This window comes from Tetranychus urticae, chromosome 3 (assembly GCF_039701765.1).
Source record: "Tetranychus urticae isolate SD_2017Ah chromosome 3, NJAU_TeUrti_SD_1.0, whole genome shotgun sequence".
Classification (NCBI taxonomy): Eukaryota; Metazoa; Arthropoda; class Arachnida; order Trombidiformes; family Tetranychidae; genus Tetranychus; species Tetranychus urticae.
This window is the reverse complement of record NC_142960.1, coordinates 7,785,730-7,810,052: the sequence shown is the minus strand read 5'-3', so window position 1 is coordinate 7,810,052 and position 24,323 is coordinate 7,785,730. Positions and strand designations below refer to the sequence as shown.

General features: G+C 32.8%; 1 protein-coding gene across 3 annotated transcripts in view; it reads left to right on the top strand.

The window, feature by feature from the left end:
• The window catches only part of LOC107367038 (uncharacterized), a 90,824-nt gene that overhangs the window by 30,375 nt on the left and 36,126 nt on the right, over positions 1–24,323 (top strand). The window contains exons 4-9 of one of the 3 annotated variants that reach the window (XR_016199602.1): positions 1,673–1,811; positions 1,894–2,006; positions 3,706–9,892; positions 11,232–11,526; positions 12,701–12,774; positions 21,008–21,748. Coding sequence is in view for 2 of the 3 variants with exons in the window: in XM_089268785.1 (XP_089124911.1) it covers positions 1,673–1,811; positions 1,894–2,006; positions 3,706–9,892; positions 11,232–11,526; positions 12,681–12,774; positions 21,008–21,748 (7,569 nt within the window). In the remaining variant the exon portion in view is untranslated. Of the gene's footprint in view, positions 1–1,672; positions 1,812–1,893; positions 2,007–3,705; positions 9,893–11,231; positions 11,527–12,680; positions 12,775–21,007; positions 21,749–24,323 lie in introns of all 3 variants that reach the window. The other 2 variants (XM_089268786.1, XM_089268785.1) reach the window with 2 other exon arrangements.

The following is a 24,323-nucleotide window of genomic DNA, read 5'->3' as shown; positions in this document are numbered from 1 at the left end:
TTTTAATAAGAATGAGTTATCAACATGAAATAATGAAATGAAAGAAAACAAAATTTCCAAATTGTTTTTCAATTTCTCCTTTTTTCTTTCTAATGCTAAATTAATGATATCAGTGATGATAAATAATGGATTCAAGTTAATGAATTTTCAGGTTCAATTGTGATGTTAATATAATCAATATATTAAAGTTTATTCAGAGTCCATGTCATGAATTAATAACAAGCAAATAGCTAATAAATTTTGCTCAACTTTTCTCATTTCCTTGACATAAATGTTGAAACTTTTCAACTTTCACTCCCAGCTCTGTTTTAACTCCCAATTATTCAAGTTAAAGTGTTTATCCAAAGAACCATTTAAACGATGAACGTGAAAATTAGTATTATCAGCTTATTTAGCATTTTCATTAAAACTAATTTGATATTTTGATGGCAATAAAAGGAAAAGAATTTTTTTTCAAAAAGTTTCTTTTCTAAGTAAATAGCAATTTTGTGACTTTCAAGACGATTCAAAAGTAAAACATTTTTCCTCGATAAATCAGTTTCACCTTGTTGTATCTTTAAATATTACAATTGACATTGTTTATGAATAATAATAACTTTACCAGGGAAGGAAACAAAGACTATTTAAAGGATTATTTTCAAGTGAAATTTTTCTTTCAACTTTCACTTCTTAACAAACAATACATTTTCAATGCTTTTTAACAACAACAACTAATGGTATTTCATATCATCAAATGAACTTTCCTTTTTTGTAATATTTTACTTCTTCATCCTCTTTACCTTTTCACTTAAACTTTTTTTTCTCCTCCAACTATTATCTTCTCTTCCTTTTGTATATAAACTTTTTTTCTCTCATCCATTATCATCATCATCAGCATCACTTTATACTTTAATACATTTCGAACTTGTTGCCAATTAAAATTTCATTTCACGTTCAAAGTAACTTTTATCCGTTTCTCTTGTTAGTTTTCAAGCTTTCATGAAACGACAATTGTAACCTTTAATCAGATGTTTGTGAAAGAGTAAAAGTGAAAAGATGGAAAAAGGAAGAAAAATTGTGAATTCTTTTTCTTCTTATTCAGTATGTTTTCCTCTTAAAAAAAGAGAGAAGAAAACGTTTAACGATTCAGAATACAATCGATTATACGAACGAAGAAGCAGAAAAAAAGACAACCAAAGAGGAATAAAAGGTAATACCGAATTTGAAAGAAGATGAAAGAGAGAGATAATAGGCTGATGAAGATGAGGATGAAAGATGCGGAAAAATGTTGTAAAGTTCAGATGCGCTCTTGAATAGTTGGCCAAAAAAGATGCGTGAATATAGAGTATGTAACCAGGTAAAGAGTGTAATAAAAAAAGAGTTTAATTTGACTTTCCAATCTATTGAAGAGGTAAATAGTTTAAAGTAAGAGAAGATGAATGATGGAGCAAAGAGAAGGAGAAATTTTTAGATTTCAGGTGAAAATTGATGTTGAGTATAAAAAAGGTAGCAATGAGTGAAATGGTTCACATTGGATGTTGATTCAAAGCAACTAGTAAAAAACTTTGGGAAGTTCAGCTTCAAGTGAGACAACAAATTGCCTGCTATTCAACTTTTCATCTTGAAATTTTTTTCGTTTTCCATTTTTTCGAAACTTTTAATTTCCTTTTTTGCTTTTTTTGACGGTTAAAAGGATAATGCAATTGGATGTACCGACGGTAAATTTGAGGGTCGACGCTACTTCACAGCCAAAGATACTTTTGCCAAGTTCCTTCCGTTATCGTCTTTAACTCGAGTTGATAATATAATTGGACGTCATCGTTCAGGTAATGGTAATTATCATTTCTACGTTGTTTGGTGTTCGACGAATTGGATTTACTTTTTTAATGTGAATTTCGCTTTTCCTTCTCTCAGGAACTCTTTTATCTCGAATGTCCGTTCAATTGAAACCTGGACAATTGATAAGTGTTCAACGTGAATCTGAAAACAACTTGCCCATTCATTGTGCTCTAAACGCTCCTCATCATGTAAGTAAACCTTTTTTTTATTGTATGTTAAACTTGAAAGGAAAAGGGAAAAATGGAAAAAAAACTCGTCATCATGAAATACTATTCATCTCTACATGAATATTTCCGCTGTTTTCTTCTTCTTGTTCAACATTTTTCTCTGGCTTCGTTCGAATGATTTGTTACTGTTTTTTTTTACTACTCTGTGGTTAGGCATTGTTATGCTTTGGTCATTTCAATTGAATGAGAATAGTTGAATGAAATTGCATTTTTGTATCAACTTTGTTTTTATATTTTGTTTCTTTTTCCAGCATTTCTTTTGATGAATACATTCTTAAAGTGAGGTTACCCTTGGATCATTTGTTATCAACTTTTCCCTGTTCAAGAGTTGCTACATATTCAACTGTGATTTGGATATTTTTCATTTTCTAACTCATCATTGTTGTTGTTTAACAATCTTGTTCATCATTTTCACGCAACCAAAATTGTTTCCATTCAAAAACTCGAGATATTAATAGTTGAGCTTTATTACAACATCAATTGAATGGGCAAAAGTTTACATGAAATGATAAAGTTGGATGAGAAGTGATGAGAAAATCAAGGTTGGAAGAGAGAAGAAGATAAATGTCTGTTGAGGTTATTCGGTGTTTTCCTCTGTAAATATATTATTTCCAGTTCGTAAGAAGCTTTAGCTTGAAACTGTTTACAACTTGTTTTGTTGTTTTGAATAAAAAATAAACAAACTGACAGATGAAAATAGGTAAACAAGTGAAAGTGAAAAGTGATGAAATTGAATGTAAGTTTAAGATACAAGTCTCGATATTAGCTTTCAAGTTATCAGGAATAAAACTCAATATTTGCTTGATCAATAGATGGAAATGACTTTTGCCACTTTCTCTACATTTCATTAATTTAGGTCAGAAGATTGCAAGAAATTTTACTGAATAATGATGAGGGAAGAGAGAGAGAGTGAAAAAAGTTGGACTGAGCATTGAATATGGTGACAAGTTCGAGGTTGACTTTGCTTTTTCTTTTTCTTCTTCTTCTTTTCCATTTTAAATCATTGAACAGGATTGTTGCCAGCAAAATTTGTTATTCAAAAATGAAATGAAAGACGATTTGAGTGAGAGTGGAAAAGGATGAGAATGATGATGATGATGATGATTAAGGTAAAGATTGTCAAGTCATCTAATGGGTTGAAATGATTTGGGTGTGTAGACTTTGAGTCTGGTAGACTGTAAAAGTAGGTTGCTTTTAGGTTGAGAGCAACTAGGAAAAGATGGTTAACTTGGTTGACAATCAAACTTTTTGTCTTTCATTTTCAAAGTTTTGCAAATTCGTTGGCTTTACAAAGTTACCAATTTAATAATTTTAAATAAAATGATTACTTTGCTTTTCTTTTCGCCATTAAATCATTTCCTTGATATTCAGATTAACTCATTGTTTCAACTTTGATTGCACAGTATGATAAAATTGAGCCTCATTAATCAGAATCTGAATTAGCATTGCGAAATTGGAAATTACCAAAAAATCGAAATTTAGATTGAAGTTTGTCAAGATTTACCCATGATTCGGACATGAAAAGTTGATTGAATGGTCTGACTCGGAGTTTGGATTCTAGAAGTTCATTGAGAAAATTGTTCTGTTTTTTGAGATGAATAGTTTTGATTGAATTTTGTTCATCATTTTTGTTTTATTTGTTTTGTTTATTTAACGTTAGATTGATCATGATGTTCATGTTCCCAATATGAATCACTGTTTGTGCAATAACTGTAACCATCCTTGTGCCCATCTGTGTAAAACCAAGAAACCGAAAGGTCGAAAGACTGACATGGCTCATATGTGCCACTTTTCCCAGAAGCCACACAACAAACTCTGTTGTGGAGGCGAAGAGTTGCTTTATAGTCTTGCAAGTGCCCAAGACTTGGAGATGGCCATGAATGGTTCACCTCAAGCTGGCGATTGTCCCAGTCATGGACGACGTCGACTTAATTCCAATTTATCAAGTAATACAACAAACAATGGAGAGTCAACTTCAGGTGCACCAAACGGATCTCATCGACGTCGATCAGGACGTTCAGATGCATCTCGAAGGCGATCCTCGGGTTCATCATCGACCATTCGTCGTTTACGTGATAAATCAAGGCGAATCAGTTCAGCGCCAACATCAACCGAAAGAAAAGCAGAATCACAAACCAAGAGTGAAGGTGAGGTGGGCGGTGGAAATGGAACTGGACATCAGGCTGGAGATAATGAGCAAGAAGAAGGTGAAAGGGAAGAAGAAGGTCAAGTAATCATTGGACTTGGTAAAGGTGCTGATTGTGAGGAAGGTTTAATGTCGCTAGATTCTCGATCCAACTTTGCCTTGTGTAAACTCAAGTCAGCCTCTGAACTGTCCATTTCCAGTTTACCTTCAACAGCCGCTTCACAGGTTGAAGTTTACATTGCAAGAGGTGCGCTTACCGATGAATCCGATTTGGATGATGACGATGAGTACGGTGATGAGGAGGATGAAGAAGAAGACAATGCCGATGATGACGGTTGTTCAAGTGGCCTTGTTTCCTCACAGGGAAGACGCTACCTTAAAGGCTCAACCCATGGTAAACGGTCAACTCGTAATCAACGTCGCCGTCGTCGCCGTCAACTGCGAGTCGGTGCCAGTGGAAATTGTTCACGTTCCATGACAACCTTGACTGGACGTAGTTCACGCAGTTCACGTCGTCGAAACAGTTCAGACGGAGGCGGCACAGGTATTGGTCATGGTGGAGACGATGACTGTTCGCGTTCTCGACGATCGGGTAAACGAAGTGGCCTTAGATCACTTGTATCGTGTTTAGTGCCTAGCATACCAAATTCATACAAAAAGAATGATAAATCAAGTAAAAAGGGTAAAAAGACAAAGAATGGGCAGAATAATCGTCGATCGAAAAATGCCGATAATCTAAGTAAACGTACATTAGACAACAACAGCAATTGTGATTCACCCTTTTACCATTACTCCCACTACCCTTGTTCATGTGATGGTCAATCCACATTCATTGACCCAATGGGTCCAATCGATTCCAACGGTCATCCACTTGTCTACAGTTTACAAGATCAACACTATTTATACTCTTCCCATCATCACTATCATCATCCTCTTCATGCATCCCACAATCACCAGCAACATTCAACTGATCACAGACATCATTATCATCACCAACAACAGCAACACAGCTCTAGTTATCATCATCATCATCATGCACATCGTCATCAACAGCAACAAAACTCATCCAAGCAACTTGCGCACTTTAACTCAACTAACAACCGGCAGCAAAATCACTCTTCATCCTCAACTCATCATCAACATCATCATCACCAACAACAGCAACAGCAGCAGCAACAACAACAACAACATAACTGTGCTCCTCAAGCAACAACATGTTCATCATCTTTATCACGTCGTTCCCGACAACGCAAATATCATGGCCTTTCAACAAGCCCTGAACCTTCGCCATCAGTTTCAGTTAAAAATCGTTCCTCACTCCAACACTCTAACCTTCATCAACACCATCACTATCCAGTTGAAGATAACCTTACCTTTGGTGTTGGCGTTGGACTAGCAGGTCGAGCCAGTCCTTGTGGTCACTTTTATTATTCACCTTGTTCCGTTAGTGCCTCACAACTTTCAATTGGAGCTTTGCAAAAACATTTATCAACAACAACAATCAGTAAATCACAAGCAACCAAAGGTAAAGAAAACTCTCAATCGAAACACCGACAACCAAATAGTCCACCTAAAGATCAAGTCGACTCCAACACCAATCAAGAGCAAGGTTCAAAAGGTTTACAAAGGTTAGTCGATTTAGATGACAATTTATGTGAATTGACACATAAAACTGTTGACAATAATATTGAAATATTGAGTGATTTAAATGCAAAATCCAATTGTCTATTAACATCATCACCACCTTGTTCAACTGAAAAAACAAACCTCATTGAAAGTGCCCTAAACAACACCAATAAAGATTGTTTAATTAACCTTGATTCAAACCATTCAAATAATTTGGTCAACAACAAGTCAGCCAACAGTAAAAGTATTGAAAATAATTATACAAATCACAACAATAGCAATAACAATAAATACAACCGAATCAATAATGAAGTGAACATTTCATCTAAATCAAGTAACCATCATTCATGTAATGGAATCAATCACGCTTTTTCACCGCGTTTATATGAAAGTAACTCAATAGGATCACCTGGATTTGACGGACGGCTCATTAGGACAGCAAACAATATCAACTATCAATATCAACAGCAACAGTATCGACATGAGCCAACATGTTCACCATCAAGTTCAACAACGAAAACAACAGCCAATGGCATCAACGGTGAGAATGTCTTAACTAATGAGAATAACTGTAGCTATAATGATAATACTAATTATGATAATGATAATAACAGTAATTATGATGATGATAATTATGATTATAGAAAGAATAGGGATGAAAAGAATGAAATTACAAATGATAATGAGATGGATTGTAATGAGAGTTCAATGAGTGAACAAAATAATCATAATGTTATCCATGATAGTAGTAATAGCAATAGTAATAGAAAGTTGAACAACTTTAAAATCGAGGTTGAACTAACCTGTTCTCCATCGGTACAGTCTTACACAAGTAGCAGCATGATATCACCACGACGTAAGCGTAAAGGACCGGCACCACCACCGCCTGTTAACAGGGTCACTGCATACACTTCATTTCCATCGATACCTGGTCCATCTGGAGTCAATGTGTCTCCCTTTACTTCACCCTCTTCCTCTGGTTCATCACCGTCAGCCTCACAGCCAGCAACACCGTTACACTCAACCTCACAAGGTGAACCCTCAACACCGTCAACCTCATCATCACTGCTCTCACCCTCGTCTTATCCCATCCTGGCTCCATCAAACTCACAGTCATCTTCAATCTCTTCAGGTCCCTCAACATCAACCTGGCAAAGCCATTCAACAACTCAGTCAATGGGTCGCAAAAAATCAATTAAAACCAAACCGGCCCCAAGTCCACCTCCACCCTTGCCTCCTTTACCACCCATAGCCTCTGCATCTGAGATGCAACGATCATCACCGACAAAGCCTACTGTTAAAACTCCAACTGCAACCAACAAAAACAACGACAATGGTGCTAGTTCATTTGTTCAAAAGTCATCACCAAGAACGCCTTTATCAGTCAACATGATACCTACTAATTGCACTTCCAATAGACCTTCAACCTGTCAACCTGTCATTAAATGTTTACCCTGTCGATCACACTCGGTTCCTGTCTGTCCAATGGTCACTTTAACCCGTTCCTTATCCGATCAGAAACAAATTAACGTTAAAAATATGCTTAAATCCGTTGCCTCGTATTCATCTGATCTTGCCTTACCTCAATCAACAGTTGGTTTAATTGCATCCAGTCGAGCAATTCAACAAACCTTGGAAAGTGATTCAATCATAATTACCTACGATGAACCCGATTATCTTTACCCTATTCATCATGGTTTAACTAATTGTTATTCATCTTGTGAAATACCTTATAACATCTCATGTAACACCAACAGTCCCAATTACATAGGAACCAATAATGGTAGCAATAATTTACTTATGGTTTGTAAAGAGGATGCAAAAGTAGCTAACAATATAAACTGCAAAATGAATGATAAAGGTTTACGAATGAGACAGTCAAGTCAATCATTTGAATCAACATCATTACCCACATCACCAATGCACCAAAAGTCAATCACAGATCGTCCACCTCGACCTCCTCGTCCAGCCTCAATAGTAAATTACAAAATGATTAACCGATCCCATCCAGTGATACCAATACGTACAAAGAGACGATCTCTAGTAGGATCAACATGTTGTACCCATGGATGCAGACCAGATACGTTGACTTTAAAGGAAAGATCAGGTTCACTTCCATTGAGACCACGTTCACTACCAGCAAGTCCAATAAGCAAACCGTATCAAGGCTCTTCATCAACATTACCCTCACCAAAGTCAACCTCATCAACCCAATCAAACCTAACCTTTACCCGAGACAAAACACTGTCTGGATCCTTTTCAGGTTCAACCAATCAAGGCAACACTGGTAACATCAATCCCAGTCACACAATGTGTTCAATAGGCTGTCTAACTAGCTGTTCATTGTGCAGTCTAAGTGGACTTGATGGGACAACCTCAACCTCAACAAGCAACCCTACAGACCAGAGTGCACACTTGAATTATCCAAGTAAAGATGTTCATGTTAATCATGATGATGATGAAGACAATTGTAGCAACATTTATGAAGAAATTGATTTCACTTCAATATCGGAAAATGTTGCTGCATTGGTAAGTCCGCGGCAATTAATTAACCCTAATGCTGTTAATAATGTTTCCCGTAATCACCTAAAAGATGAAAGTGAAAAGGATAAAATTGCAAATGATTTAGTAAATTGTGATGAGAATAATAATGGCAACAATAACGTTGATAATGGTAATGATATGGTTATTACATGTAATAAGGAGCCAAATGTTGTATCAATTGATAGTACAAGGCGATTATCATCATCAAGTGGACCTCAAGCCAACAACAGTGGAGGTGAAATTTTATCTGATACTTCAGATGATCGAGTAACTGTTAAATCAGTAAACATAAAACCCTGGGCTTATTCAACTTCATCCCTTGATAGTGAACAATCAACAACATCAAGTGGATCAACGGTTAAACAATGGAATAATCAGATAATCTATTCTTCCCATCATCACCCCTGCCACCCTCACCATGAACAACACCATGAAAGCCAGTCACCAAATTATCCTCATCACCATCATCATTACGATCATAATCACTCTCATCATTCTGATGCACTTTCATCACCATGTTTCCATGGAAATTATTCAGACTTTTATCAGGGTATTGATCATCCTCATCCATTTCATCATCCACATTCCCATCATCATCACCAAGCTCACCACTTATATCCTTATCAAATGACAAATAATCATCTTCTACATGCAAGTCTAGATCATTGTCATCACTGTCCATATCACCATCATCACCATCACCATGCTCCTCGTCAAATGATTACCACAAGTACCTCTGATCATTCCCTGTCTTCACTTTCCTCCAACTTTTCGGAAGATCCAGCAACACCGACACCGCCAATGATGACTCTCGATGATTACACTTTTCACAGTTCCAACTTTACCTTTACACCAGAAGATCATTATCTTGTTTCACCTTGTTGCCCTGAACATTTGGATGAGCAAGATGAAGATGATGTCATTAATGATAAAAAGGGTTCTCTGAAACATTCAGATGACAAGGAAGAGGAAGTTAATGTTGCCTTTAAAAATGAAGTTAAAAATGGATTTGGCTTGATTCCATGTTATCCTCAACCTTTTTACCCGATTCCAGATTTAGTTAGTGATAAAGAGACGAATGAAGATGAGAATGACGATGATGACGAAGATGAGGAAGATAATGATGATTCTGTTGGAAAAAGGTTCAACAAGATGACTTTAAAGGAGGATAAAGGCGAACAAGTTAAGGAAGATGATGAAAAAGGAAAAGAGAAAAAATTATTGGTTAATTTTAAAAGTTCATCTGTAAGTTCATTGAAAAACAGTGTTAAATCAAGTTGGCCAGTTAAAGGTAAAGATGCGATTCCATCCCTGTCATCATCACCCACATCATCATCTCCATCATCAGCCCATCAACCAGCAATATTTTCACCATTTGTTAAACCCTTAAAAGATAACCAGTTGAACAATTCAGTTCACAATTCAAACATCAATTGCTATTGTCATCAATGTTTCCTTCCTCATTGTGCTAAATCAACCTTCAACTCGACTCATCACAATTTGAACCATCAAAGAAAAGACACTTTTAAAGGTAAATTTTAATTTAATCAATTTCAAAAGTCGAAGTAATTAGTCAAATTGTTTGACCAAAATTAAGTTCAGGTTCAAGTTCAAGTCTTTATTCAACTGGAATCTATTGTTAGTTTCAAAAGCTTTGATTGTTCACCAATGACACTAATTTAATCATTTATCATGTGCTGTACATTTCTTGTTCAACATCGATTTTATCGAAAGAATCTTAGCTATTTTTTGGACCGAAATTTTCTTCGAAAGAAATTTATGGCTAAATGAAATTTTATCCAATCGATTGAGAATTTATCTCTTCTTAGACAACTTATATCACGCTGGGAAGAATGAAAATAGTCTTAGATTTTTTTTTCTCGAAACTTTTTTAATGTAATTTTCGATTCTAACATTTTTGTTAACAAATGAAATTTTTTGCTCTTTTCTTGTAAGATGAACTTGAGGCTTTCAGAAACAAGAAGCTCGATTCTTTAATGCTTTAACTCTGAACAGACTTTCCACTCAACTAAAAGTTTGCTCAATAAATTGGAAAATCGTTTTTTTCTTTGTAAAAAGTTCGTCGGATAAATTTTCAGAACTTTGTTGACAAAAATTCCGAAAAGCAAGTCGTTCATTTCAAAATCCACAAGAAATTATCTAATTTTTAGCAAAAAACAAGTTCGAATCTGAATCGAATTAAAAATGGACTTTTCATTAAGTCTTTCAAAGATTTGTGTCAAAGCTCAAAATATTGATTTCAAATTATTGATTAAAAAGTGAATGCAAAATTAGTTGAATGCAAAGGTAGATCGGAGTTAGATTGGAGTTTATTGTGTTTAGGAAGTTGGAATGAAAAATTATATCAAAAAACCTTTTTAAAAGTCAATCTCTTTTAATGTTCGTCAATAAGATTGAATACAAAATTTACTCAATGAACTATCAATGTAATTATTGTAATATGCAGGGAATGAATTTGCGATTTTCTTTGCTTTCCATTTCCTAAATTCATTTCTTTCCATCTTCCATTGATACCAATGGAACCCTGTACCTTTGAATCTTCACATTGACTTTCATATATTTATACACATTTGTCTTGCATGCTTTTTGATTCAATATCATTTCCGTTATTACAAACCACAAAAATTAGATTTCCGATTCAATTGATACTGACATTGGTCAACTTGAAATGAGTTATTACAGTATCATCCTAAGCTATCAGATGAACGCTTCAATGACAATAAATAATTTTCAACATTTTATCCAATCTCATGATCTCATTTGATTAACATAAAAATGGATTGATCTCCTTTTATCCAAACATTACCATAAATAATCTGAAATCATTTCTTTTCCCTAATGAACATCAGAATCACCTTCTAAAATGGCTTCTTCTTGGGACGGTTCTCTAAGTGGTGCCGGAGGATGCAGCAGTGGTGGAGGTTCTGGTGCAGGCGATGATTCAAATGAAAGTTCAACTCATCAATATCAAAGTCCAAATGGTTCTGCCAGCATTAATCGTTTGATGCAAGAACTGCAATTGGCAATTAGTTTTGGTCAACATCGGAAGGCTGCTTTGCTCGCTCGACAATTGGCTTTGAGAAAAGTTTCCTGTACTTTTAATCAATCACCAAATTCAACGGCAATTGATGATCAACCCATCATGTAAGTAAGAAAAGTAAACCCTTTCGCCACCTTCCATCATCCTTGCCCTCATTCTCATTCCAATCATCATCATCTTCTTTCATCTGATCATTGATTTGATCAACCCAAAAACTCTTCACCAAAAGTTATCCATTAAAACTTGAGAGGATAACATTTCTCTCTTTTCTCCCTCTTCTTAATGCACTGCAAAACCCTCACAATTTCATGATCAATTCCCATCCATTTTCAACCCTTTTCTTCCCTCGATTAACTTTCCAATCAATCAGTTTCCGGTTTTTTCTTCCTTCATTAACCTTTCATCATTATTATCATTCATTCCTATTCATCAGTTAATCTAGTCCAAAAGTTCAAAAACTGAATCGCCAATTTGCTCGCTTCATTAGCAAAGACAACATCAAAAGTATCATTTTAATCATGATATTAGTTCATTAATTTTCTTTCCAAATTCATCATCAATTTAAATGAGAAGAGAAAAGTCAATTTTCGAAACTTTGCAGTTTCCAAATAATCTTTATTGGAAAATCAAGTTTCCAGAAAAATTCTGTTCCATCAATATTCGTCTCTGTATAATTAGTGTAATTACATTGGAATAATCTTCAAGTCTAATTTTCTTTACCAATGCTGAACTTGGATAACATTCAATGAACACTTGCATTTGCAATCAAAACTTTTACAATTGTTATTACCATTTGACTATCACATTATTATAAACTCATCACAATTACCTAATTACTGTTAATCAACCCTAACTCGAGCAGATTATAACTAACACAATGATTATAATTATTGTACAAATTGATGGTTATCCTATTTAATTGAGTCTCTCAGTTGGTTAAAGGTAAAAATTAGAAACGTTTTTTTGTTCGTCTTTGCAAAGGTAATACAGAGAAACAATCAACATTCAAAACATGTAATTAACTAGTAATTTAGTTAAATTGTACTTGAGTTGCAAAGAAGTCAGTATCATGCAAATGATTCAGCTTATTGAACTTTTCTTAAGTTGCAGTATTTAACAGTTTTTTTACTTTCGTTTTTTTAATTATTTATCAAAATTTTATTTCGTTTCCTTCAATTAACATCAACAATATTGAAAGTGTTCATGAAATAGAAGAAAAAAAGATTCTGATTAAATAACTTCTCTTTCAATTAACCAGAGTTTACCTTTACATTGAAGATAAACAATCACGTCAAGGACCATTTCCAGTTCAATTGTATCCATCAATGACAGTTAAGATGCTTAAATTAAAGGTAAGCCAATCAATATTTATTTATCATTACTTGGTTTTACCAAAAATGTCCTCATCTTTACCCTCTCATTGGTTCAATATTGACTCAGAAGAAACTCGTTTCATGCAATTTCCTTGCGCTGTAAAAGTATAATTGAGTGAAACCAGAAAAATCAAAACGGTTCCATTAATACGAGACAGTTTATAATCACTGGAACTTTCAGTTTTCATGTTTTAGAACAAATTTATTGTAAGTTCCAAAGTAACTCAAAAAACTCGAAACTTTTGTTTTTTCAAAAAACCACTTTTCGTTTGTATACATATTTAAAATTGATTAACTTTGTCAAATCATGAAAATCTCTGGAAACTTTTAGATTCAAAGAAATTTTCATTTCCAAGTCGAAGCTGAACTGGAATATCAATAAAACTCATTTTCTCATGCAGTTCAGTTCTAATTTGTAATTCATGTAAAGAGAAATGCGATTTTGATTAAAGCTCTCAACTTGAATCTAGTTTTTATTTTATCGCATCATGTTCATGATTTGATTACTGAACACCAATCTTCATCAGAATCATTAAACATTCAAATGCAACTTCACTGTAATTACAACATTAATAGATGAGAAGAAAATTAATACAAAATTAAAAAAGTTAATAATGAAGCTCATAACTGAACATTCAGTTCATTGCAACCAATTAATTCACCAATTTGTACCAATTAGAAAATGTTCAAAATTTCAATTCAACTTTGAAATTTTATTCGAAATCAGCAAAATATTGAATTTACCTGGAAAATTCAAAAGCAAATTCGAGGAAAATTTTCACAAGTTAATTATAAATAATTTAAAAAAGGTTGAGGTTTTGTTGTAACAATAATAATGTCAGGCGTAATTTAATTAGTTTTTTTCTTGTTCACAATTCTTTGATTAATTAAGTTTGTAAAAAAGTCAACTTGAATCAACATTGACAAACTGTTACAATCAGGTTGATGAAGCAGGAAAAACTTAAAATGGTAAAGGAAAAAAAGTTGATGAAGAAAAGATGGCGAAAAAAAGTTCACAATTGTAATTGAATTCATCTTGAAAGATTACATTAATCTAATTATAATCATTGATTATGGTGAGAAGAAAAAAAATATAATTGAAAGTCAAACGTTGGATTGGTTCAATTAATTATCCAAGATACAGATTAGTTGATTTAATGGGAAAAAAAGCTGTTAGACGAAACTCGTAACGTAAGGTTAACAATTAAAATGAGCAACAAGAAAGTTAGTTGAACCATAAATTGTTTGCATTTGTCTGCTTCTCAGGCTGTGACAAAATAATCAACATTTAATTCATTTCCATGACATATTAATTGTTGACTGGTTTACTTGTTGTTAACCCATTGCATTTCATTGGCAACCCCTAATTAAACTAATCTCTTTGCTCTTTCACTTGAATTAAATCCCTTCTTGATTCCCATTTCATATTCAACCTTTTTCTGTTCAACTAACTTTATCAATTACCATCACTTTATTCAACCAGAACTGGGAGTGAAAAATCCCTGGTTCAAAAACTGGATTCTTGGGTTTTCAGGGTTGATACCATTTTATCCTCTTTAACTTTTACTTGCAATATTAATGAAAAAGGGTCAAATTAGTTGAGTTAAAAGGAGAAAATCTTTTCTTCTTTTTTTCAGTTAAATATTTATTTCCATCAAAAATCAAGTCTTTTTTTGCTGTTAACTTTTATTGTTATCAATTTGAATTGTTATTGCAATTAATTTCTGCTATTGAAGTTTAACTTTTTTTTGCCTTTTCATTTGATTCAGTATTTAATTGTAACTATTCAAGTTTCAAAGTTTTCATTTTCTTTACAAAATGTTCGTTTCATTTCTTCCTCTCAACTTTTCTCATTCAATTTCCATACTTGATTAATCTTGACTGGAAGCAAATCTTATAAATTTTCACTCTCATTATCTTCTTATTGAATCTTGTTAGGCAAATTTATTCATTTATCATTATCAAGTTAACTCGTCCTTTTCCTACTTTTTTACTCCTCCTTATCCTCTTATACATTTTGATTCTCATTCAATTTTCATCCTCAAAATTAACCCTTAAATTGATTATATTCGCTCTCTCTTTCCAATGAATTTCTTGTTTTCCTTTTACACAACTCAGAGATAATTTGATAATCATCATTAGTGTGAAGATGAACATTTTTCTCATTTGTTGGCATTACTTTGATTGGCATAAGAAAAGTGTAAATAATGTTAACTTTACGAACCATGTAAAAGTGTAGCAAAAAAATCGCCAAAATGGTTGAGTTACAAACGTTAACTGCCACAGAAGAATCGTCCGTCTCAGAATTTGAAATTTTACATTATCCAACTTGACATGAAAAAACGTTAAATTTTATCAAAAATTCTGTAGGACCTCGCGTTCGGCCGATCGAACTGATCGATTCCCACGAACTGATTATACAGAGCGTAACAGTCGAATAGCCGGTTTTGAATCGGTAATAACTTTTTCATCCTTTGCTCGGATTCAAAAATTTTTTCAAATCAAAATATAAATAGTTGATTCGTCAAAATTCTTGATTCAGATATGTTATAAAATATTCTGCGTCCTTCCACTCATGAGTTATGACTCGAAGTCGATGTGCGAAACTTTCATTGAAAATAAGCTTTTTTGACATTGAACCAGTGTTGCACCCTGTAGCTTCATTTCTTTTCTTTGACAGTCATCAAAACAAAACTTTGACTAGTTGACTCTAGTCAAAGCCGCTACATTCGTGGTTGATATCAAGATTGAATACGAACTCTCGAGATTCAATTCTGCTTCAGATATTTCAGTTCGGATCAATCGATTCTTTCAGGTTACTTTAAAACTCGAGTGTATAAGGTACAGAGCACTGCTTTTATCAAAACGACTATTGCAAGCCTAAACAGTAAATCAATGTAGCACAGTGAATATCATGCTCGTTAAAAAGATGTTTCAATATTTTGCAAGATATAAATTCAGTAATATGGAAATTCAGAAAGATGTTCATGAATGCAACAAAAGTTATAAAAACTCAAAATCTTACAAGGAAAGCAAAAAGCATTTCTTGGAAAAGTAAAGCGTATGTTGCATCTTATAGATCTCTGTTTTCGTTCAAACTGGCAACGAATATTGTATTCATTTTTATTAAAGTGACTTACTTTTGACGAACTTTTAATAAATATATTTTTCTAACTGTAACATGATTATTTGATCATGAAAAATGATTGAATAGCAATTTTCGTGTATTTCAATTAACTCATCACTCAAGTGTTATCATTTCACTGTTAAAAACCTTTAATATAATAGCCAAAACCCTCCTTTTTCAACTTTACCCTTTCCTCTGATTATCAATTTATCCTAAAAAATGAACCAAAATTAGATGTAAGATTGAAATGAACAAATGGACAAATTGGTTGAAAATAATTTACCCTTTGAAATGAGAGTGAAATAGTTTGTAATTAATGAACTTGAAGTTTTCATGTCAACTGTAAATGTTGATTTCATTTAATTCTGTCTCTGGTTTCATCCTTTTCGCTATTAATACATTTTCACTTTTCACTGTCATCAAGTATTATTACAATCAACTGTCAATGACATTGAACATAATTGACTTAGAGGATAACAATTTGCAACAAACTGATGCAAATAAACAGTGGGAGGAAAAATCAGGTTGAAAAGAGGAAGATGAAAAAAAGATAACCAAAGAAGGCGAACAAGAACCCAAAAGATATTCACATTTAAGCAACATTTTTCTTCTCATTTTCTTCATTTTTTGTCACAAACTCGAGTCAACATGCAATATTACATCAAGTTGGTAAGATGAAATTATGCAAATTCAGTTTCAACCTACAAATACATTTCTTCATTTTTTTGTCTACTTCTTTCTTCTCACTGTTGATGATGATTATCATTATCATCAGCAGCAACATCACTCTTGATTGACATTAACCTGGTTTTGCCTTTTATATTTGCATCTTCTGAACATGTCAAATTGATCAGTATAATTGAGCTTAAGATGTAATCTACAGAATTCAGTATATATTCATTCATCTAAACCATTATTCTTTCCTTTTCTTATTCATCTTCATCTTCATTCTCATCTTTTTTTCTTCTTTTCATCCTTTTCCATCTCCATTGTTGTCTTTCAATTTGCATCTTGATACGAAACTGATTTCACTATCTGTCAATCTCTGTAGTTATGTTCAGTGTACAAAAAGTGTTTGACATTGTTGACGATAAATTGTTTCAGTTAAGATTTTCGACTAAATTGTCGCCAAATTACATTACATTTAATTTAACCCTTCACATTTAATCCAAATTTATCCCTTTACTTTTAATCATCATCTTCGCATTTTCCCTTTTTTAATCATTCTCTTCATCTTTCCATTTATCTTTTGTCATTTTAATAGAGTTGAGTCGTTCATCAATTTTATTCAATTTTGAATAATTAGTTGAACAATTGAAAGTTTCAATTGAAAACCTTTCCCATTCATCATGTTTGCCTAAGCATGTTCAGCTAATTATCAATGTAATTGTTTAATTTGAAGTTAACTGAAGATCCATTATTGAGATGCATTTAAAAGTATCAATGCGTTCATTTACAAGTTTCACCTTTTTTTGGTGTTTCTTTAGGCTCTTTAGGCTTCTCATTTGCTGTTATTAATATCATAATGAAATTATTTTGCTGTACATGATAATCAGTCTATTCTGGGTAAATTTAGTTTAACAATGGATAACATGATGTTATTAATACATGAACAAAATATCTAAAGGTTGATGGTTAATGGAAACCAAGATGGATTGGGAAAAGGTTGCCAGGTTTAGAGTGTTACATTTTTCCCTGTAATCAGCCTAATCGAAGTGAAATATTTTCTTAATATCAAATTAAGCAAGTTTATTGAATTGAATTAACTTTGTTTTTGTTTGAATAGAAGAAAAGAAAGTTTAAAGAAATGCTTGATTAAGCTTGATAAATAGCTGGATAGAGTAAACAGAAGTCAAACTTGTATCAACATTAAAGCAAAATTAATGTTAGATAAAAAGTAAAAAGTTATCAAGCAAACTGTAAACATAATTAGAAGATTTAATTTCAAATAAATCAAAGATAATTTACATTTTTCCAATTTACAATTTATCAAGACTTAAAGGATTGTGTAATGTAGCTTGTGCCAATGTTATAACAGTCTGGTTATTGCACACGTTAATTGTGCGAATACGTTTTGAACATTTACATGATTGATTTCGCTAATTTCAATGCTCGAATGGGTCCTCAACAAGTTTTAAACAAAATATAGAGGAACTTTTTACTACGCATAAGTTTTATTCGTCACGATTAGTACGATAAAATAACGTATGGGGGATGAAAATAAGAAAAACTGCAAACATTAATTATCATATCTAGTAGCAATCCATAGTATGAGTTATGATGAAAACTTCTAGCATCTCTTGAATCGCACTTGGTCGTGCAGATAATCCAGGCTCTGAAATGCAAATCGATCAGCTCCATAAAAATAGTATTCTTCGAGATCAAAACGAGTCTCATCAGTCATGATAATTGCACTATCCTTGATTAAAGTCCGCAACTTCGAAGTCGAGTCTTTTGACGTTGCTCCTGTTCCTCTGACACTTCCGAGGACTTCTTTTTTTGCACTTTTATGCCAATTTTCTATTTATCATTTTGCAGTCTTATGATCCATACCGATTGTACGTCTGACTGCTTGAGGGTTTTTAGTCATCTAAAAGCAAAAGTTTATGAAAATGACTGCTAATTATAATATCAGGAATGCAGATTGTGAACTAAGTCGAAACTATCTTCATCCGACCTTGACTACTTTGGATGCCTCATGAGCCCGACCAAAGTCAGAAGACCTGCACAACATGCACCATAATTATGTTGTGGGAAACAGCGTTTTTGCTTGGAATTAATTTCATAATATCTTAATAAAGTTCAGGCCGTTTTTTGGTGATGTGTAATAACTGAAAATCAAGGTTAATAACTCATTGCTCGTTAACATTACTACCTGTACTTGCAAAATAGCAGCACGAATTACAGAAATTTTAACATAATTATATAGTTGTGGATATTTTCAGTCATGCATGCTTCACTACACTGTTGTCAACGGAACGTGGACAGAACAAGCAATAATCTGAAACTATCCTCAATATCATTTCTGGTTTTGTAAAAGTTTCAAAATGCGTTACCTGTGACTAGAAATTGCAAGAAAAATGTGAACTGAAAAACTTAATCGAGTCTCTATGATTGACTTGTAACAAACTTGAACTTAACTTCAATATTTAAAATAACCAGTAATAATGAGTGCAGATTCAATTATTAAAGCAATGAAAATTGCATTCCCAACTCATCTGTATTTATTTTTACCGAATGATAAGTTGTTATTGAATTTTAATACAAAAACTAATCAAAACTTCAGCTCTACTCTATTTGATTCCCAAAAATGAATAAATGTTTACTTTGCAAGGACGATTCACTTTCCTTCCTTCACTCTTCATTAATATCATCACTGGGAATGAAAAATGTATGATAAACTATGTGACTTATAATACTTTGATTGATTTTGTCATTTTACTTCTTTTCATTGCCTCATATTATTATTTATGACCCATTCTTGATTGTTTATCACGATAATACAGATAATTCTTTGATAATATTTTACTCCTCCCAGTCCTGTAACTCTTTTATTTTTAGTCTAAAAATTTTTTCTTCTGTTTTCATCTTCATTTCTTAAATAATCCCTCTTCAGAATGGAATAGAATTGCAATTAGAATTTCTTTCCTTTCCCTTTATCTCTCCATTTCTCTATCAAATCCAATATCACCTCACTCAACATCATTTTTTTTGCCTCCTTCATCATCATGTGTGTTCATCATTTAAGAATAAAAGGAAAGAAGAAAAGGATTTACCTGGGATCATGAAAAGAAAAGAGAAGAGATCACAAGGCTGAATTGGTGACACATTAACACAGACGAAGAGAGCAAGAAGTTATGATGGTAAAGACGATGATCATGATCATGATGAATTTTTGCTGCATAAAAGTAAAAATCTGTCATTTTCTTCCTTTTCCTTCTTTTTCTGTGATTCCTTGAGTAACGAAGAAAAAAAAATACATGAACTTTAAGATGATAGATATTTGTGTTATCATTATGTTAACCTGGAACAACAGAAAAGGGAAACCCAGAGAGAAGCTCATTGATACATAAAAACACGCAGATAAGCACAATTGTCAGATTGATAGTAATCTTTCATTTCCAAATGATGATCCATTTATCCTTCAACTTTGGATTAATCAGTTTTCACCCGCATTAACCTTCATCTTTTATCCTTAATGATATTTCACTGTTCATCATTCAACCTCGCCCAATCAAGATGCAATTGTTGAAAGATGAATTGCAAACCATTTCCAAGATAATCATCATCATCACCCTAATTATCATAATTATTGTACCTTTCACTTTATTAACATGATCATTAACAAATTGACCTTTTTTTCAACCTTCTTCAACCTTCTTCTTCTTCTTCTTTGTATTGACAATTTTAAACACGATTAATGATTAACTACAAATGTCTTTCAAAGTGAAAAACTTTCATCGATTGTTCAACTACAATGTTAACTCTTCATTTTCATTGTATTGCCTCATGATTCCTGATCTTTATCATGAAGAAAATTTTCTCATTGAAAAAGAGTGAAAATCTTGCCATCATTTACGTAGACTAATTTTTCACTCTTGATTGACGGTGAATAATCAAGAAGACTATTTATCAATAAGGAAAAGGCAAGAAATGCTGATTCAAAAGTGTTCAGAAAAAAGGTGAAGAGAAAAAGATTTTCAATGGAAAATCAGTTGATGGTGCATTTCAAGTCCGATCAGAATAATCATGTAAAGAGTAAAGTCAAAAATGATCGTTAACAGTTTTTCTGATTGATTTACATTCGAGTTGAATAAAGTGAGAGAATATTGAAAAATTGAAATTGATCAATTGTCTGATTAAATCATTTCAATGATTACTTTGATAATGATGCAAGTTGATCATTTTCAATTGAAAGTTAAAGGGAAAAAGCTATTAAGTCAACTCATTATGAGAATCGTTTTGATGAACATCAATCAATGGGTCAATAAATTTACAATGAGAGGATAATGTGATTAAAATGGAAAGATTAGAGGAAATTGAATGAAAAGATTTTAATGCCATTTTTCATTTGATATAAAACAGATTGAAGGTGACTTTGGATTCCCTGTTCATTTTCAATCCTGGATTCTGGGCAAATGTTTGGCCACTAATGAGGATAACTGTCTATCTACTTATGGTATAACCTCATCTGGATGTCCAATATTTTTATATTTACTGTCCAAAAGTGAAACTAAGAGTGAAACAGCTCAGCATGATGACGATGAGGACGATGATGATGATGATGGTGAGAAGGTGGACAAAAATGGAAATGCTGATGAAGATGAAGAGGAACAAGATGGTGTTGATAATGGTTTAAAGGAAATTAAAGGTGCAACTGAAATGGTTCAACAATCAATACCAATTGTTGGAACATTAACTGGTCAAAATGATGATGAAAAGGGTAAGAATGAGCTGGCAGGGAGTTTGACGAGTAAAAGTGTTAATGCAGCTATTAAAGGTCCTTCAAATGGTCCTAGTGATTCAACGTTGCTCTCAAGTGAACCTTCAACTGTTAATGAAAAAGATATTATTTCAGTGAGGAAAAGGTCAAAAGGAAAAGTAAAACCATCATTATTATTGTTATCAAATTCAATTGCAACTTCAACATCAACCTTAACCTCACCATCAACATCAACTGTTCAATCAACTACAATGAAACCAACGACAAAGATAATAAAATCAACAGCTCATGGTGAGAATCGAGATTACAGGGGAAACACTGGATCCAGGCAAATGAATAACTCAACACTCCCAGTTGGCTCATTGAAAAAGCATCACCCAAAGGTTAGTCGTAACTCATAACAGTTATTCAATCGAAAGTGAAACAATCAAAAGATAAAATTCCAATGAAACTTTTAGCGACAAAAACATCGACAAAAGTAAACAGGAAAAGTTTTTTCCTCTCAACTAATTGTCTAATTTGATATTTTTCACTCCCAGCAAGTTGAACTGTTTACTCGCTTCAAGCAATAATTATCAATATTTACGATTCCCTGTCAATTGAAACATTTCCCTTGAAATGGTAAACAAATGAAGGAAAATATTGAAAAGAGTAAAACTGATTTTTTCCGAAGATTAATGTTAATTTCCTGAGTTTTTGGTCAATCAAATTATTGTAAATCACTTTGTCATCAATATTAATCAGGCAACAATGAACTTAGGATGGTTCATGATCATTATCTTTTGTGAGTAAAGGAGAAAAATTTGTTATTCTTATTCCTTGAAAGTTTGCACATTGAGATATTAAATGTGATACATTTTGCTCCATCATTTCATGCTCATGTTTAGTATGAATTAAATGAGTCAAGGTGATAATGATGATGATAGTTGCTGGTCATGTTAATGATAAAATGCATAATAACACTGAAGAAACATTAATGTTCATCATAATGATTTACATTGAAACTTGAAGTTACATTTTTTCTTCTTCTTTTCGCCAAGGTAAACGTTCAATTTATTAAATAACAAAATCATTACCATTATTTTTATTATCATTATGATTATTATCATTATTACAGCTATTAGCATTCAAATAAGGAACAAATTGTTTATTCTGTTTTTGTTTTCTCAACCTTTCGCGTTTCTCTGTGTGTTGAATAGCTCAACAATTGTACATATTATCATTATTGTTATTCACACACTTTGGGAATTCACTCAATTAATAGTTTCAATGTTAATATTGTAATGATGGATGATGAATTATGATACAAATTAGAGACTTTTTTTTCTCTCTTTTCATCATTTCCTTCATTCCATATGATTATGCTAATTTCATACTTTAACAATTGGATTAACAGATTGTATCAAATGTGATTCTTGTATCGTTATTATTCAAAGAAAATGTTTTTTTCGAAACTTTTGTCCGTCAAAACGAAATGAAAATAATTGCTGCATTAATTTTAGTAGATTGAGATATAATCGTTAATAGTGCTAGTTCAACCAAATCAGATAAGTTTTCCAACGAATGTTTTGAGATGTTTTTGCAGTTTTCGATTTAGATTGCCATTTCTTCTTGCATTTAATTTGAGCATTTTGAATTCAGTCAAAGAGGCCCAGATGGTTTCTGGATATTAAAATTAACTTTCATCTGAATTTTCGTTTGTCAAACGGTTACCGTTCTAACGATACGAAAACATTTTAATCATAAAGTCAATAAGTTTGTCAGTTTATTGTTTTATTTGTTTAGTTTTTTATTTACCTTTTTCTCTTCGTTCTCCTTCAATTATGATAAAGTTTGCCTCTTATGAGCACACAAAAATCCCAGACTGGGAGTTTTCACTCCCAATATTCCAACAGTATTCTACTTTTTGTTACATTTAGCATTGCAGACTTTATTTAGCTAATGACAGTTTTGCAGTTTAACTTTTACACAAGCAACAATGAAAAGGCAAAACAAGTAAAATGCAAGAAAAATTAACATCTACAGAGATTACACAGTCTTATTATGTAAACTCACAACGCTCGCAAGCTCTGCCAAGTCAAGATACCAATCAATTAAAAAAGAAATTGAAAATTTCTGATTATCAAGATGCAAATTCATTGGTTGCAAGGTTATCCAAATTTATGTTTCATTGCTGGAGATGCAAATTCAGACTGCTGATTCGGAATCTGCAAGTGGCCCATATTTGATGAAATCCAAGCCTATCATTATGATTCAAGTTGGACGTGAGCAGTTTTACAAGAAAAACCTGAGCTACAAACTTTGACAAAACCAGATTGCAATATGAACAAAAGTCAGATAAACAAATGATGCTGCACAAAGCTTGAAAAAACCCTTGAAACCTGAAATTTATGGCTCTTCAATCGAAAGTTATTTACCACTAAAATATCACTTCTTTTTGACGTAAAGGGCTTACAATTTTATACAAGCAGTAAAATGCCCTGTATTTAACTTTTCTGGTTTTGCCAATTTTTCCACGAATCAAGTCTCTACCTTGAAACCATTTGTTACTCCTTATCCTTTTGTGACTCTTTCAATCTCACAATAATATCTTTTCCCATCCAATGCATTTTTCATTTGATAATATCATGAATTGCAACCAATTCTCCCCTGGGTCCTGTTGCTAAAGATTTGATTCTTTGACAACAAACCAAAAACTCTTATTGTCCAGTCAAATAAATTTGCGTTTTCACACAACAAGCTTCCCAGTAGTTTGTACATTTGCCAACTTTGCCTTTCCCTTCAAACTAATGAACAAACGACAATAAAACAGAAACCAACAAAACCAGATTGAAACACGAATAAACAATGTTTGACTTCGCAGCCAAAAATTGAAAGCAACTTCGCCTGAACCAGTTTACACATTGAATATCATTCGATAATGAAACAAGTTATATCAATAAATGATATTATAGTTAT